This window comes from Scomber scombrus, chromosome 8, assembly GCF_963691925.1.
Source record: "Scomber scombrus chromosome 8, fScoSco1.1, whole genome shotgun sequence".
NCBI classification, from domain to species: Eukaryota; Metazoa; Chordata; class Actinopteri; order Scombriformes; family Scombridae; genus Scomber; species Scomber scombrus.
Window position 1 is genome coordinate 21,173,208 of NC_084977.1, and position 18,728 is coordinate 21,191,935.

An 18,728-nucleotide genomic window follows, 5' to 3' on the forward strand; every position below is an offset into this window, starting at 1 on the left:
ATCGATCGATAGATAGATAGATAGATAGATAGATAGATAGATAGATAGATAGATAGATAGATAGATAGATAGATAGATAGATAGATAGATAGATTTATTGATCCCACAGTGGGGAAAGTGCATTGCTACAGCAGCTCAAAAATAGTGATATAGAGAAAAACAAACAAAAACAAATGTATACAACAATAACATTAAAAACTAAATAAAAGGACCCTAAAATGCAATTATAACATATATATATATATGTATATCAATACAATTATAAACTAAGAAAAAGGACCTTAAAGTGCAATTATAACATATATATTTACAACAATAAAAGATAGATAGATAGATAGATAGATAGATAGATAGATAGATAGATAGATAGATAGATAGATAGATAGATAGATAGATAGATAGATAGATATATTGTCTTTATAAATTGGTAATACATTGAATTTACCCCTCTGGCTTGTACAAACCTTTGTATGACTGTTATAGCTACATCTTTGTTGTGAATAAAGGCATAGCCTATATAAATAATTAATAATAATAATTCATTTTATTTAAAGGCGCCTCTCTGGGCACTCGAGGACACCGTACAATTAATAAACAAAACAGTAAATAAGAAACAAAACAATAAGAAACAAAACAGATAAAAGACAGTGTAGAACAGACAAACAGAGTAAATTGAGGTAGTGGTTCAATTTAAGTGGGGTAAGCTGTTCTAAATAAGTTCTAAATAAGAGTTTTTAGCCTCGATTTGAAGAGAGGGAGAGAGTCCAGATTCCTGATGTCCGGAGGAACATCTATATATGGATATATATAGATGTTGATATAGATATGGAAGTTGTGTGAAGTTTAAAGTGGCACTCCATCAAGTTCATATGTAAAGTTTAGTTCATTCCTCATGAGGAGTAGGCTACTGGTGCAAATTTGTATAGTTCATCTTCTGTGGTTTTGAAGGACCTTACAAGACAATAACAAGAGATTAACAGTGATGGAAGAGGTATTCATATAAAAATCCTCTCCAGACAAATGATAAGATGTATATGAAATAACCAATTTGAATAATAATTTGTGTCTGATATCTTGTTCCCACACAAAAAAGTTGAATTATCTTGTTAAAATCCTTAAATTGACACCTACTCTTCTTCTATGTAAAAATCTAAAGATTTTGTGCTGGAGACAAGATGGCTTCTACCATTCTCAGTGTGTGTGCACCAGAGCAGATACTTCAGGTTTCCACATCACACTTGTGTTGTAAGTTGAATATTGGACCAGAAATGACCCAAAACTGGACCCAAACTATTTGTGATGTCACAAATTGTGCTCATAGGCCCACCCTTTAAAATTAGATTTTCAATGAGCATAGAGACACTTTCCATTTACAGTAGATTAATCTGAAAACAGCCTTCTGGTATCTAGTGTATTTATGTTTTTATTTTCATATTAAAATAAATAAATACATTCAAAATGTATGATTTTTATTTATTGTTTTAGTCAGTTGCTGAAAAGAGTAAAATTATCATTGAAATATACAGCTTAAATATAATCACTTGATTGCAGAGACTGTATTATGATTAGCTTATTTAAAAAAAGACAAAATATGGGATAGGAAAACCATAACTTTGCTCCACCTAAATGATAAGTAGAGATGCATTTGCTCTAATTGCTCAAGCACCTATAATTACTACATGATGAAGGATCCACAGTGTGTGTAATGGCGCAGTTGCAGTATCCTCTGCAGCCACAGGGAGGCGACACCTCTCGGTCTGCGCCACAGCAGTATTTTATTTCTATGGTCTGCACTCCTGACGCAGAGCATGATGGAGCAAAGTGGTGAGCCGCCTCATAACAACAACATCCCGGCTGAAAATGAGACTCCCGCCTGCGGCCTCCACAGTAAGCGCCTGAAAGAGCTGGAAAATGCCGCCCTGCAGACCACTTTAATATCACAGATGGAGACGGAATCCGGGGCGGACGCCGGCAGCTGGACGGAGCAGCAGTCCGGGGAGAGCGAGCAGATGAACGGCTTGTCCTTGAACCACCAGCCGGCCCCTGCGCCGCTCAGCGCGGACACCGAGGTGGAGGAAGTGGAGTCGGATAGAAATGTCGCCAAGGACCGCGTCGAAGAGGAGAGGACCCTGACGGACCATTTAAACAAACGACTGCTCTCCTCGTTTCTGGAGAAGCTAAACGAAAGGGACCTGGCGCTTCCCGGTGTCCAGCGCCTGGACTGTGCTGTAGCAGACGAGGACTCAAACAGGGCCGCAGATGAGTGGTGAGTCACCGGGCTGAAGAAAGCTGGAACATGGAGGTGGTTGGAGGGATTCAGGACCAATGTGCACGGAAGCACAGTCCCACAACGTCCAAAACAGACTTGCAATTAGGCCTACCAGCTTGTTCTAAAAGATGGAGTGTCTGGAAACGATGTGCTTACTTTTGTATGGTGAGAATGGGTGAAAGATGAAGACATGCAATTAAAAAAACATAAGATACCAACTGCTTGTGCACTTATTGGCTGCATGTGTCTGGCAGCCATAGTGGATATGCGGTAGTGAACATGTGTGTGCAGCTGTATTATGAAGTGACAGTCAGCAGGTGTCACTGTTTATACATAGTCATACACCAACATAACCTTTAGAGTATTAGATATGGAAACTGGTGAAACAATTAGTTAATTGATTAGACAGAAAATGAATCTACTTTAGTAATCATTTAATTGTTTGAGTCATTTTTTCAAGCAAAATAGCTAATCTGTCCAGTTTTTATGCTCTCGTTTCAGTGCTTTTCTGTGTTATACATTCTATATTTTGTGGGAAATTATAACATTTTCCATACATTTGTTTTATAGAAATTGGGTCTGCAACTATTGACTATGTTCATTATTGATTAATCTGCTGATTATTTTTATGATTAACTGAATAGTTGTTTGGCCTATTAAATGTCAAACAGTGAAAAACGTTGATTATTTCCAAAAGCACAAGGTGACATCATCAGATGTCTTCTCCAGTTTACTCCAGTTTCAGTTTACTATCATAGAAGACTAAAGAAGCCAGAACATATTCACATTTGATAAGCTGGAATCAGAGACTTGTGACTTTCTTTTACTAACAAAATGACTCCAAACGATGTATCGATTGTCAAAGCAGTTTGCAATTTAATAGTTGGTGACTAATCGACTAATTGTTGCAGGTAATAGAAAGAGAAATTGAAATAAAATATAATGATATAAGAGGTTAATAAATAGTGGTATTAAGTCATGTTTTATCATTACTTGACTAAAATATCACACTAGATGTTTCGAAGTAAGTTTGCTTTTGTGGAAAAGTACATTAAAGTTAAGGTCTTCAAGACTTTCAAATGACTGACTCATCACTGCATGGAGATCAGTATAACCTACAGCAACCAATCTCTCAGTCAGTGATGCTCTCCAAAAAGGTGACCCTCTTTTTGGTGTAAGATATATGATTTATCACATAATTTGAGATGAGGGACAAAAAACAAATGAGATTAGGGTTGCAACTAAGGATTATTTTTATTATCAATAAATCATTTATTATTTTCTCAATTAATCAATTGGTTGTTCGGTCCATAAAATGTCAGAAAATAATGAAAAATGTTGATACTGTTTCCCAAAGCACAAGGTGACGTTTTCAAATGTCTTGTTTTGTCCCTACCAACCATAGACTATAAGAAAGCTACCAACAGTCTAAAAAAAGATATTCAGTTTAATCTCATAGAGGACTAACAAACCAGAAAAGTTTCACATTTGAAAGCTGGAATCAGAATTTTTACATTTTCTTCTTAAAAATTACCTAAAAATCAATTATCAAAATAGTTGCAGATTAATTTAGTAGTTGGTAACTAATCGATTAAATGACCAATCGTTGCAGCATATTCTCATGACTATCATAATGACTGCAGGGCTACTCTCCTAAAATTGTATGCCTTCTCCAAAAATAAAACCCAAACTTATCAAATCGAAGACACATTTCAGTGAAACAGAAATTACAATAATTGATAACATACTTATAAAACATAAAGACACAAAAAAACTTTACACAGTATTTAATAAGAAGACTTATAGATACTCTTCATTGCAGGTTGCAACACAATTCCTAGTATATATTGTGTTTTGGTTTTTCCATTTGGTAAAATATTCCATAATTCAAATCTATAACCTGATTTACAGACCCACAAAACATTAAAGTCACTGAAATTTGATTTATCCACAAACAACCCTGAATGTATGTCAAATTGTTAATTTAAAGAATCTTAATGTAGGCAAAATGAAGTTTATATTTAAAGAAATATTTGGATCTTATCAAACTCTCGAAGCTGCATTCTGAAACTTTTCTCAGAAACAGAAAATGTACTATACCATAAACTCACGGCACTGGAATCACCCCCATTGATAACGTTTGCGTTATGAGCTGTCTACATTGAAACTGCTTTCCCAAACCCTCCATGTGTCTTTGAAGAGGCATACAGTTAAGTTTCATGACACAATCACAGGAATTGACTTATAGCTGACATAAGCAGCCATCTTCCAATAGATTTTAAGCATTAATGTAGAAAAATTACAGCAAATATTCATACCAATTCATGTCAAAAAATCTAAATTGTCACTTTAAGAGGAAGCTTTAGGTTCATTTCAGTAACAAAGACAATTGAAAGACATGTCCGCAGAGGGAAAACAAGGAAAGAAGAGCCCAGACTCAGTTCCTCCTGAGCTGCCTCCATTAACACTGATTGAAGAACTGGTGTGCATTGCTACAAATGAACTTTGTGATAAAAGAATCTTTCTAAGTACTATATATTTATATATATTTAAAGCATGGGTTTTGTAAACAGGCTTGTTTCAACTACATGTAACTCTAAATGTGGGGCTATAGGTGTAGTAACAAAAACTAAGAATAAAGAGTTGAATTGAAGAGGGGGAAAAAAGAGCTATAAATGCTATCAGTGATTGCTGCTACTTTTTGGATTAAAACGCCTCAATTGTGCAACATCTACACTTTGAGAGGAGATCTAATATTCCCCACATTTGTTGGTTCCTCTTTGTTATTTTCATCCGCTTTGTGCAGGTCCCTCAAAGGTACAAGCTGTGGTTTATCCGTCACCTTGTCACCCTGAAACAAAAACACAATTTTAGTTTTAAAATAATAAGAAACGAAAAAAAGTGCCCAGATACACACATAACATAACATAAATACTAAGGTGAAAACTCCCTGAACATTCTTTTCACAGCTGAACATGAATTTAATTTCAAAACCTGGATATTAGTCTTCAAAACTTCTATCAGATATACTAGATACTTGCATGGATGTTTTCCTACTGAAGCTTTTACACTGGGGAGCTGACAGACAGACTTGGTTGCAATGCTTCACGGTAAGTAAGTGTTCACTTGGAGCAGAATAAGGCTTTTAATGTTGTCCGACGTGCAATGGTGCATTAACATCATATCTACTAGACATATGCGGCATATTCTAGCATGGACAGGCCATCGGGCGTACCGGGCAATGCCCGGTGGGCCGACGAACATTTTTGGGCCGGAGCTGTCATAATTTAATAATTAAAAAAAAAATCATCAGCCGCGACGGTATTTGAGACTCGAAACGCGGCCCATTGGTTGATTTTCTTGACGGACAATGGGCTTGTCCAATGAAATCTCTCAGCCCTCCCCTCCCAAGGTTATCAAATTTTGCCATTTGAGCTGAGTCTGACCGCAGAGAGAAGTCAGTGTCAGTCTGTGGAAATGGATAGCGGGCCTAATAAAACACAAAAGCGCAAGGGGGGCGCAGAGAAGCTGCGAGACAAACGGCTGAAAAGCCTACAGGTGGACGCAATAATAAAGTGCACAGGCTGTCGGAGTGGCACACAGCCTTGTGCAACAGTGTAGTAAGGAAGGAAAAGTAACTATTCAGGCGAATTTGGAGGAGCAGGAGAGAGACGTTACCCTGCAGGGACAGATTGAGGAAGAGGTCAGAATAGCTACTGTCAGCCCGGTAAGAAGTATGTGAGCAGAAATGTTAAATGTTGGCAGAATGAAGAGGGACGTTTCATGTAGGGAGTGCGGAAGGCTGTTGTGTGTGTGTGTGTGTGTGTGTGTGTGTGTGTGTGTGTGTGTGTGTGTGTGTGTGTGTGTGTGTGTGTGTGTGTGTGTGTGTGTGTGTGTGTGTGTGTGTGTGTGTGTGAGTGAGTGTGTTCGATTGACATGGATTTGAGTTTCTCTGCAACCTGCATCAGTAGCAAAGAAGCTTAAAATATGTTGTCCACAACAAATCAATGAGTGGTCGGCCTCAGAACGCGCTCATCTTTTTGAAATCTGAAGTCAGTCATGATTGGTCGAAATTGTTGTCAATCTTGACGCAGTACAACAAGCAAACCTATCAAATTTCTTTGCGCATACAGGCAGGTACACACACGAAGGCTACACACGCAAGCACGCACTCAGAAAGACACTGGAATGACACAGAAATGATGATAGCCCGTGGAATTAACAATGAAAATGTTTTCAGATGTGTGTATCTTCACTTAATAGTATCTCGGGAAATTGTAATCTAATTATCTGGGGCTAAAAGCGTGCAAATGCTCAACATAGGAAATTATTACAGGAGTCATTTTTATTCAGTCAGACTTAAAACATGCATAATAATAGTAGCCTATAGAGTTTTGTGCACAACCTCCTCCTTGCTGATTTGGAGTTGGTCATCCTTGTGTGTGTGTGTGTGTGTGTGTGTGTGTGTGTGTGTGTGTGTGTGTGTGTGAATTGCCTTTATAGCCTTTGTTTTCAAACAATGCTATGAGTAGACTCGGTGTCCAACTTACAGTGTTATTTTAGCTTTCCATAAAGTTATAGTTTGCAGGTGTTACAGCTTACAGTTATCATTATCATGTAATATTAGTGAAACATTGCTTTGCCTAAATGGATGATAAATCATTAACATTACATTTATTAACATGTTAAACTCTTAACAACTCTTCCATGTAGGCTACTGCGCTTTATTTTAATTTTTGAAACAACACAATGTGCGCATATATCCTCTGGTATGTCGTGTGCCTCCGCATATCGTATAAATAATCATTGTGGGCCGCCATGGCCAAAAATGCCAGGGCCATTTTTTGGTCCCAGTCCAGCCCATATGCCCAATACATTACGCCACATTCATACCATAAATAAATTGCCAACTGAATAAAATGGCCATGTCAAGTTCAAAGAAGTGATTATAAGTAGCGGGCTCCAATATCTCTCACTTGGCATTGTGAATTGCATTCATGTATAAGTATGTGTAACTACTTAAGCAAGGGAAGTAATAATCATTCATTCATTGAATTTATTTACCCGGTTAGTCCTGTTCAGGCACATATGGGGCTGCAGCTGATCTGTGCATGTATTGTGCAGAAGGCAGGGAAACATCCTGGACATTGTTCCAGTCTTTGAACAAAAACACACAACCAACACGTTCACATTTATACATGCAGGCAAATTCTGCTCATAAATGATCTGTTACCAACTATAAATGAAGATGAGCTGAATTATGGGTTTGGGTCTTAGACAGGTGTCATTTTCTTGCACAGTTTGTAAAATGGATGTATATTTTGGGACAAAACCCAGTCTATAGTCCACTTGAGAGAAAACCAGGAAGAATCTGGGGAATGTTCATAGGGAAAACACAAACACTGCAAAGAGAAATTTGAACCCATTTTATGAGGTGACAGAAATGTCAAAATCAATAAAGTGTCTGCATCACCACCACCACCACCACCACCACCACTCCCTCTAAAAAGTTTCTACATTGTGTAACTGTGTCATCACAAATACAACAGCAGGGACAGGTATCACATGTGTTGGTGACATATTTTACACTTTTCTAAGCTTGTGATATGGTAGCCTACTTACTCTGCGCTCTGGTAGAATCTCCACTTCCTTTTTATTCAAGTCCCACCATAACAAACCCTCTCTAATATGATTCCTCTTTGTTGGTCCTGTGTGTAGAGAGAAATGGAGGAATTTATTCAGCTTTCAGTATCATGTATTGAAATTCATTCTCACCACTAACTTCAAAATTAAATTGAGATGAATCACACCTCTGTGGTACAGTATCAAAGCATAACAAGCGTCACAAAGCGAAGATTTATTGAACAGAACTGCATTTTATTGCATTGTATCTCATATTTAAACCGGAAATTGAATGTAGGTGATTGACCTGAACAATGTGCCATTGTGAGTTAGCTGATAAGTGTGTCCTAAGTCTCTTTATCTTACCTGTTGCATAGCTCACTATCAGCCCAACTATGATGACCGAACTAGTTGCCATGGCACCAAAGTAGAGGTATGACACAGAGTAGAAGTTAAGCAGACCCCTGGTTTTGGAAAAGATTGGGTATTGCTTTTACATCTTCTCAATTGGGTATCACGGAGATATGAAATTCACTCTGTCAAGTAACAGTTTGTAATATTCTTAAACCAAAAAACTAGGCTGAACTGCATGCTCCTCTGCACACTACTGCACAACCCCATGCAAACTAAATCACATTTGCTGCGGAATTCATTAATCTTTCCCCATTTTTATTCCTACTAATTTTAGCACAAATCAAGATTATAGGTACTGATCTCCCTCCATAAACCAACATAAAACCTTGGAAGAAAGAAAGGGCAGCTGTGTGTCAGCACAGGCGAGCTCACTGACCCTTGGTTGTCAGGGTGAAGTGGAATAGAGATGGAGTGTTGCTCCTGTTCAAGGGTGCTGTTCAGGGTGGTGTTGCTGGGTTCACACTCGCTTGTGTAGCTGGGCAGGACACCCATGGTCTTCTCGCTGGGTGGGTAAACAGTTGAACCAACAGCCAGCCACAGAGAGACGCAGAAGCCCGCTAATATTCCTGAGTACGCCCCCTGGAAGACGGAAATTGATTTGAAAAATGGAGCAAAAATAACATCTACAGTAAAGGCACTGACACTGAGCCGACAATGACCGTCAGGTGCCATTAAAGTGTGGTTGTGAGTCTGTGGTTGTCTCATTTAAAGCAGTTTCTCAACTTCGTCTTTTCCTATTCTTCTACCTCAAACAGAATACCTCTGATTGACAAAACCAGTGCAAAAAAAAGAAAAGCAAAATTTGACAGTGCCAGTTGCACTATTTTATTACCAAATTGTACAGTATGATAAGACTAATAATTCAGAAAATGATCGGTTAGTTTGTATTTCTGTGTTGAACACAGACTACAACAGTGCAACTTTTAATAGCAAATGTGAAACAACATGAAGGGGTGACATGTCAGTTAGTCTTCGTCAGCATTAACTGATGTGTCAGGAGTTAAATACACAAGAACTTTAGACTTAAGATCTTTGGAAACTGTGGAAATACACCAACATAACACTGACAATGTCAATGAAAAGATGTCATAAAAGTGTCTTCACTATTTGCTGCTGATAACACACCCTTCTGAGGAAAGACTCATTTTCTGAGAAACCTGATGATGGTCATGTGTATTTAGTGTGACCTTCCTGCTGATTGTCTCAACATTTACAGGAACAGTGAAAGTCGTCTCAAGGAGAAATTAAGTTAATGATTTTAATCTGTTTTTTAGTGACAGTGACATTATTGATTGAGAAGTTGATAATATATATAAAACCTTCTATAAAGAGAAACGTAACCAAACTTTCCACCTAATTTTATGCAATCAAATTAAAAACGTTTACAAATCTCAGAACGCTCCCTTGACAACTGACTTTATCCAAGAATTTGAGGTATGACAATTTTGAACATTTCTTCTCCTGAACAAGACCATCAGCACACAACTTTATAATGTACAACACAGGAAAAATCTGGCAACTCACCAGCCTATTTGTTGCTGGGACAAACATTCCCAAAATGAAGACACCCAGTAATGGACCGCTGACCACACCCATGACTGTGAATGACCCCTGAGGAGAGACGAGAGGGGGGAATCAAGAAAAGCAACCAAACATATTTAATACAGAATAAAAGTAGTTCAGTCTTCGACTATTTCTTGCCCTCTACACTCTTTTAAAATGTCATTATAAGAAAGACACAGATAACATTTGCTATTATATTGACAAACATATGATTCAGTTAGTACAGTTTTTGATGAGCTATACAGATAAATTGTAAATAAAAACACTAAAGATAGTATTCACACATGGATTGTATGATGCTTGCCTAATTTATCACTGATAAACAGTTGTTTAAGCTACTCTCCATATTTAGGTATTATACCTGAAGAACTCCCCAGTCCATGAAGGAGGAGAGAGCAGCCACAGTGATACAACCAACTCCAAACAGGAAGGCTTGAAGTAAAAGAAAACAGAATAAATACTGTATGATGAACTGTGCAGTCAATAAAAGTTAGCTTGAGCATTTAACTGAGATCCAAAAACAATATGTGATATGTGATGAAATGATGATGAAACATTGATTTGTACCTTGAAAAAAGTGACAATTAGTTTTCAAACAAAAGGGTTTTTATACAAACAAGAGTAAAACTTTTAATTGTGTATAATTTCAGTGAGCGTCAACCTACACAGTCCTTTGGAAATGAGGATCCGCTTTTTCTGGGGCATGTGCAACAGATGAGGTTGCAGCAGATCTTCCATCGTTACTGCAGCCATGGCATTGATACTTGTGGAGGCCGTGCTGCGAAAGAGACATTTGGTGACACAATTAATTTTCTTTCATTTTTTAAATGTATTATATGACTGTCACAGCCACTTTGAAAGGCAGACTGCTCAAAATTGGAATTGTTCTGACACCCATACCAGTATCAGAAATATCTTTGTGGCCTAAAATACCAGATTGTGTATCGGCAAGTATGCGAGTCTATGAACCAATCTGCTATCATGTAATTTATTAATTAAATTTAAACTAGTTTCACACCTGGATAAAACGGCAGTTTTCTCAGAAATAAATTCTTTGCCACTCCAAAACTCAACCTACACAGAAAGCTATGCTGTGCAGTAACTGGCAACTTTTGTTTTGAAGAAGAATTGATCTCTACTGAATAGTATAAGGGTAGCCATTAGCAAAATGTCAGCAATCTGGAAATATTTTACACTGGAAGGTCCCACCAGTAAAAAGGCAACATGTACAGTATGCTTTACAGTTAACAGTTTCAATACCGGCAATTTTATAAAGCATTTGAAGACACATCACGTGAAAGATAGCAATACAGGGTTAGTAGTATGCAGCTATTTTTCTCTTTTAACGCAATGGTATCACGTCAGTACTTGGTATGAGCTAATACGCAAGTTCAGGTATTAGGAAGGAAAAAAAATGGTATTGGAACATATGTAGCTCAAATGTGTGTCTTTGTTTTTTTTTGTTTTTATTTTTTAATATTCTTAAAACTACGTAAGAATTAGTTAAAAGAAAATTATTTTTAGTAAACATATTTTACCAAGATCATGCACCAAATATAGAACCAATAGGGCAGTGGCATGCATGGCTGTTTGTCACAGTATCTTTTTTGGTATTACATTTGGAGCCACTAAATGTTGAATTTGAAAATTCCATTGTGGCTTCAATGGGCAAAGAAAATGTCTTGGGGAAATCTAATTTAGTGAAAACAAAGATTCAAATACCTGAGAGTCCCGCTGTATGCACAGGCAAGGAAAAGACCGGGAAAGCCAGGGAGATGTTTGAATATGTCCAACACGAAGTACGGCATATACTTCATCAGATGAGAGAGGAGGGAAAAGGGTTGGAAAAATAAATTAATGTAATTGTTTCTCTTAAGCCAGCAACCAATAAAAGCTGACTGTTTTTATTCTGTTTACAATCTCCAAAATACTCATCCGTGTAGTATGACCACAGATACGTCAAAGCACCAAGATGGTAAACAGATAAAGTCAACATTATTCTGAAGTTCTACATTATGTGGCCAAGTCAAACATTATCACTTAAAGTCCAGATGAAACAGCATTTCAAGGGTATCTCATTTCCATATTGTGACGTATTTCTGAGTGAAACGAAATAGACAGTAATAGAGATGTAATGTTGGGAGGAATTTGATTCAAACGTTGAAAAGTGGGCGTGTCAAAATGATTCTTAGCTCTGTGCTAAAAGCTGAAGATTGATTGATAGCTGAATGTCATATTGATTGAAATTGGTTGGTTCAAAACTACATAAGCACATGTCAAATTTTGTTTCACAGAAAGAAAACTGTGAAAAAAAAGGTACACAATACGAGCAGGATGTGATCTTAAAGTGTTAAAAAGGTTGTTTTTTTCATTTCATCTCAACTTTAGTCTGAAAGATGGCATGTTTTGAAACATAAATAAATACATAAATATCAGAGATGTGGATATTTTTCTTGGAATCTTTAGAGATATAGAGTAGAGACTGATATATAAACTAAATTTGCTTCACATGAAAATGTAAAATTTAGAGACAGAGTGAAGTTTAGTAAGAATATGACTCATCTATAGGGCCAGCACATAATGCCAGTAATCGCAACACAACAGCTTTCAAACTCCCAGTACACATTATCATGCAAATCTCAAGTACCTCATCAGGGGCAGAAATTCTCCCAGACTTCAGGGGATCACAGTGGATGTAATACGCAAACATGACGATGCCACAAGTCCCTGCACTGGTCACAATCAGGCACAAACCAACTTGGTTCACAAACAGCGCCCTGCAATCAAAAGCAAACATTATAATGACCCGGGTTTATTGCTTTCAATTAACTTTTTTAGTATTTATTTAGTTAGCTGGTATGCGAATAATTCAACATCAACTTGTGTTAGTAAAATTTACAATTTCATGCAATTTGGTGAAGGACTGATGCATCTTTTTAATCCCATTTGTGGAATTAGATGCCTTAAATGTTAAGTAAAAGCTTGATTGACAACTGACTTTTCCGCTTCAACAGGAGTTCACATTTACTCCAACTTTGCCTTCCTCAGAAGTCTGAAGTACAAAAAAATACTTATTGGGGAACATCTTGATGAAAATTGCAGAAATGAATTTAAGGCATCAAATGTTTGATGTCATTACAGAGCAAGAATAAGGTCTATTGAATACAATCCTTGTCTGAAATACCGTATAACACCTACAAAGAGGAACAAGGAATAAAACAATTACGTCTCTCTTCCTGAAGTTACTCTGAATCCAAAGCAGACAGTTTGCTCGATAATAACCTGTTTTTTTCACCCGCAGGAAATATGAAACATTAAATTTCAACCTAAAACAAACAACATGCTGATCAGTGGATGACCGTGTGAATGAATACCTGCTGTTTTGCCCTCAATTTGAGTTAATGCTTTAATTTCATGTTAGAAGTTTAGTATCCATTGCTTGTGCTTTAATTTGTAGCAAACCGACGATGTGCTTTTATTTTGATACATTGTAAGAATGTGAAAACTTTATTTTGAAATGTAAGCAGTGCATTGTGGGATGAATAAGCTCCATACTCAGCAGTTTTCATTGGGAGCAAGCAGAGAAGCACATGGTGAAAGTTTTTCTGTCTTCAACTCTTTTCACACCCTCGAAAGCAATGGCTGTAATTGTGATCATTATTTACTTCTTTTGTACTGTTTGATTAGTTGTGTGTGCAGAGGGAAGTTAATAAGAATTAATTTTGGTGTACATTGATGATGCTAATGATAACTTTGCATGTTAATGTATGACTAGCATTGTGTTGAAAATTGATATTAGCACTTATTAGCCAGCTGTGCTAAATTCATACAATAAAATTGCTGTAACAGCTAAAATGTATGTATTTTTATTTTTCTGTTTATTACAGTTTCACTCTTAATTTTTCACCTGTCATGCTGAAGATTGAAGTCAATAAAAGGAGCAAGGCGCTCGCTTCCTGGCTCGTGGAAATCGAGTCTGGCTGTCTGTTTAACTACGTTAACATACTAGCTGTATAAAACACGTTGTGGGAACAGAACACCTGCAATGTTCTAAAGAATATAATAGCTTCATTAGTTCAGCCGAACTAATAATTACACTGGATCTAGATGATCTATGTTAAGAAAAAGTATGTTGATTTATTTCAGATATAACTTTATTTCTCAGAATCCAAGAGAAATAATTAAAACGATGTCCTTAATTTACATTTATTAATCGTATTACTGACGAGGACACTTTTGTGCTTTTGTGTAGAGAAATGCTAAGTATATCCTTAAATTAAAACCTTAACATGGTAACAGTGAGAGAAATACTTCCAGGTGGGTCCTCCATTCAGCCAATCGCAAAGCTTCAAATTCTATATTTCAAATTCAAATTATCCCTGCGGTGTGCTAAAATCTACATTTTTTTTTATTAAAGAAAACATCATTTCTGTTACAAAAAAATAATGCAAATAACAACAGCTCAGACATCTACACAACACAAAGACAACGATTCAAACAACATGCAATATGTGGTTTCAGTGATAGCAGTGTCCATAGCAATCACCATAGCAGTGATAAAGAAAAGCTGAAAAAATCTCAGCAATAATTAATGAACTAAAGATCATCACAAAAATTATGAAGACAAAATGCAAATTTCCTGTTAGAAATGTAGAAAAATGCATTGTAATGCCAAAACTAACTTAGTCTCTACTCACCACTGAGCCGCTCTCTCTGATCGGCAAGAGATGTATCGCTGGACTTGAGCTTGGTTTACACCATACATGGACAACCAAACCGATGTACCCCCAACGCACAGGCTCCAGAAGGTATAGCGTTTCCGCGGGTCAACGTCAAAGCTATTGAAGAGCATCATTGAACAAATTAGTGACACTCCGGTCTTTACAGCCGTCTCTTTTGGGTAGGACAACTAGAATTCAAATATAGACTTTGGAAACCAATTAAAGCAGTTAGGCTAATGGCGGTTCATATACATGTGACATAAATTATATATGGTGTTACTGCAAATAATTCAAAAAATTTAAATGATAGTTTGACTAAAAAAATTCAACTTAAGGTCCATCTACCATCACCTGTTATCTTGTTCCATACATAGGTCATATACATACAGTACATAAGTCAGTCGATGAAAGCTAAACTACCCCCATCACAAATGAAGATAACTGTTTGATGTGACAAAAACATTTTTTTCTTGTCAAATTACTGTTGCAGAAATCAAGAATTAACTTTCACACTCAACTACCAGTATAGTATTTTTGTCTGAATAGAGAACAATACAAACAACCTTGCCAGGTTGTAAGTAGTCTGAAATCATAACAACTTAATGCCTCGACTGATGGTAAAGCATCATCAGTACATGGTAATTCTGTGTAGGTACAGTGATAAGATAGTACTGTGTGATCCAGTTGCACTTACACAATAAATATGCTTCTCCAGAGGTTCCTATTAAAATATTTAAAAAAAGCTTTTACTCATCAAAATTAATGCGCGATCCATTGTTGGCGATCTCCAGGACCAGCACGGGACAACCGACCAGGACTGTGCCCTGGATGAAAATGGCCACAAAGCCGAACAGCATGACAATGATCTGGAAAACGTCAGTCCAGATCACAGCTTTCATACCACCCTGTTTCAGACACATGATGGAAGAGAGAGGCAGATGGACAGAGTCAGGTTATTTAGTGAATTTGGCCAGGGAGATGAACACCAACCAATAAAAGGTTTCTTCCAAGATACACACATTGCAGGTTGGTTGCTATGACATCTGCAGTTATGTTTGTTATGTCATTGAATTACTGTAATTAAACAAAATGCTTTGGAATATTATATTTGACTTGCCTTCTTGACAACATGCCATTGAAATATGTTGTCAATCCCTATATAAGGTATATTTTCATTTCATTTTGACCCTGGGTAAACATGGATGTAGGTTTAGGTTTCTGAGATGATGTTCTTTAAAATTTGTATTTATTCAAAAGCAAGAAAGGCTGGGTAGAGCTGAGGTGATCAAACATCAACCACCATGGCAAACAAACCTCTCAGAAAGACTCAAGTTGTGGAGACAATAACACTGACATACACTGCATGCACAGTGTATGTAATTTCCATCGGCTAGGTATCTACTTGAAAATATCCATCTTACTGTAAAAAAGAAATAGGGCTGATCAATCTAGACAGTCGAGACAGAAACCAGTTCAGTGTGCTCATGATACTGAAAAACACGTCTTTACCACAGTTGTGTACACAGTGCAGATGATCCCAGTAGACAACAGAGACAACCACATGTTGAGTCCAGCAGCTGAAATTAAAAACACCATGAAACACCTGCACATACTGCAGCACTTTTGCAGGGGTCCGGTTCCTTAAAAAAGTGGTATTTAAATTTTTTTGTGTGTATGTCAAGAGATAGTGATATGTTGATGACAATAAGAGATATACTCCTATACATATACCCTTTTTTAGTTAACTGCTATAACGTACATACAAATCTCAGGTAATTTTGATTGGCACAGACTGCTAGGTTGTAGTATTTAACCAAATATCAAAGAAACAAAAATGATTGGCCAAATGATTGTGAATATCGAATGAATTTAAACATACAAAGGGCCATCAAGTAATCTCCCCTACCTTGGTTGAGGATCAAGGCTGGTGCATAAATGACGATCCCCGTGTAGAGCAGCTGAAAGAGCAAAAGGAACCCAGGGAGATCAGCAAACATGCATAAAAACACGCTGACTAGGTTAAAAAGTTCCACTCTGGTAATTTGAGAGGTGAACATTGTCTACAAGAGCAGTGAATACAACTTTGACTTCTAAGAAAACAACAATATCTGTGTCTGTTTTACCGTCGCCACAAGAAACTGGACACTCCCCAACAGCTGCATTCCTCTGCCAAACCTCATCTTCAGATACTGTGACAGTCAGACGGCTGGAGTTATAACACGGCAGAGTATCTCCACACACATCACTCATCCTTCCTCACCTCTTATATTCACCATGTTTGATGACCCACAGGTGCATTTCATATTTTTGTCAGAGAAGTCTTGGCCCCGTTTCTATACTATGATCGGCTAGAAACTCTTACTACCCTGTTGGTATTTCAATGCTTGAAGGAAATGTCTGGCAATTTTCTATATTTTCCATATGATCAACAAATAGCCAAACTATGAGCCATATTATGAACTGATCTAGGTATTGTGTCTGTTTCCAAAGTGTGATATATCGTATCCCTTTGTGCTGTAAACCTCCACTGTTTGTATTCTGTTTTAATTATTAAGGACATGTCAGTGAGCCATACTGGTGTACTGGGTGACATGTTCCTTCACACTGAAGATTACGAACATGTTAGTTGTTTTTTTTTAAACGGCTCCAAAGACTTATAACAGAGATCACATTTTTCTGTCCCCGAAGAGTGGTGCCATGTAAGGCAGAGGCCTCTTGACTTTTTACCTAGGGCACCATTTTCCATTTTTAGTTTTTCACTACAAAGACTAGAGGTTGTGATATGTAGCACAACAAGCTAATGAAGTTTTGTAATCAGAATCACATTCCAGTGTATGCACCGTAGTGTCTGCCTTAACCCCTTTCATGCATGAATTATGATAACCATAGTCAATTTTTTCCCTTTAGGCTTTTTTTTCCTAAAACAATATTTGAACTTCATTTCTTCAAATTACAATATAATTACAATTACAATACATTATAACTTAGATAATAACATGGATCAAATGATTCAAAACTAAAAATGTTACTGCAGATAAAGTGGTAGTGTATGGGATGACCTACTGTACTAGTGTCCACTGTTGTGGCTGAAGTGCAACTATGCCATCAAAACCATGCATATATAAGAAAACAGCTATTGAATAGCTGTCCAATAAATAATAATACATTTATTGTTGGTTTGGCTCTGCATGTAAAATGTGTTGAAAATAGGAAAAGTATTGATAATTGCCAGCCTTATCCGGGGTCTTTAGTTTGTTTGAACCATTTTCTCTGTATAACCCTGCTTAGAAGTATGAATTTTATAGTGTGGTCCAAAATGCACAATCACCAAGAACAAAAACTAAGAGTTTCTGGACAGGAGCAAAAACATTCTGATAAAAAAGCCATTAGCTTGTCAACTCAAAATTACATGGAATATTGTCTCTCAATTGTGGATAAATTAAATAATTTCAGTCAGGATCAGAAATGCAGTCATGTCTGTGTGGGTCAGCAGACATGGCTTTTCATTATATTTCTGTTCAGTTCATGATAATGGTATTTGGGTATGGAAACTCATTACAACCTGATTGGTGCTGGTGATGCCAAGTCGAAAGAAAACTGGCAAAAACAGGTAAGCTGTCAGCAGAGAGTTGATGCTTTGTCCAAGGCACATGTAGAGGAATTTAAAGCCATGGCGGTAAGCCTCAGCGGGAACACCCAAAACCTGGACTGCTGACATAAAACTGGCACACAGCGACAGTCCAACAGGCACTGCTGGCAAACTCCGACCACCAGTGAAGAAGTCATCGACACTGGCATCCTGTGGCCTCTTCCTCAGGGCCTGAAAGAGTCCGATGGCCATAGAGACCAGCAGCATGACAGCGAAGACTGCATAGTCAGCCAGGACAAAGCCTGATCTGGATGGCTCAATGTCAGACTGTTCTTCCATTATTTTACTGTGATGTTGTCTGCCTTGTAGTTTGGTGGATCCAGGTGTTTGGTGGATCTGAGAAAGTGAGGGACGGCCTCTTTTAGTGAAGACACAATGACAATGATAGAGACACAAAACAAAGGCTTATCTTATCTATTCTGGGTAAAAACTGCAGGTTATCAATATGCATAAGATGTTTACAGCAGCTCTAAACAATAGTGTCTTGTTC

The 18,728-nt window shown here is 37.3% G+C and overlaps 1 protein-coding gene across 1 annotated transcript; it reads right to left on the bottom strand.

The window, feature by feature from the left end:
* Positions 1-5,000: 5,000 nt before the first annotated feature.
* On the bottom strand, positions 5,001-18,460 carry slc5a5 (solute carrier family 5 member 5). The gene is made up of 15 exons (XM_062424819.1): positions 18,152-18,460; positions 16,713-16,778; positions 16,496-16,547; positions 16,099-16,166; positions 15,340-15,494; positions 14,566-14,706; positions 12,516-12,645; positions 11,591-11,679; positions 10,534-10,646; positions 10,230-10,300; positions 9,830-9,916; positions 8,682-8,884; positions 8,258-8,355; positions 7,892-7,977; positions 5,001-5,120 (listed from the first exon to the last, which is right to left on the bottom strand). Exons 1-15 carry the CDS (start codon positions 18,443-18,445, stop codon positions 5,001-5,003), a joined length of 1,773 nt encoding a protein of 590 aa, XP_062280803.1. The 5' UTR covers positions 18,446-18,460.
* Between the last annotated feature and the right edge of the window lie 268 nt (positions 18,461-18,728).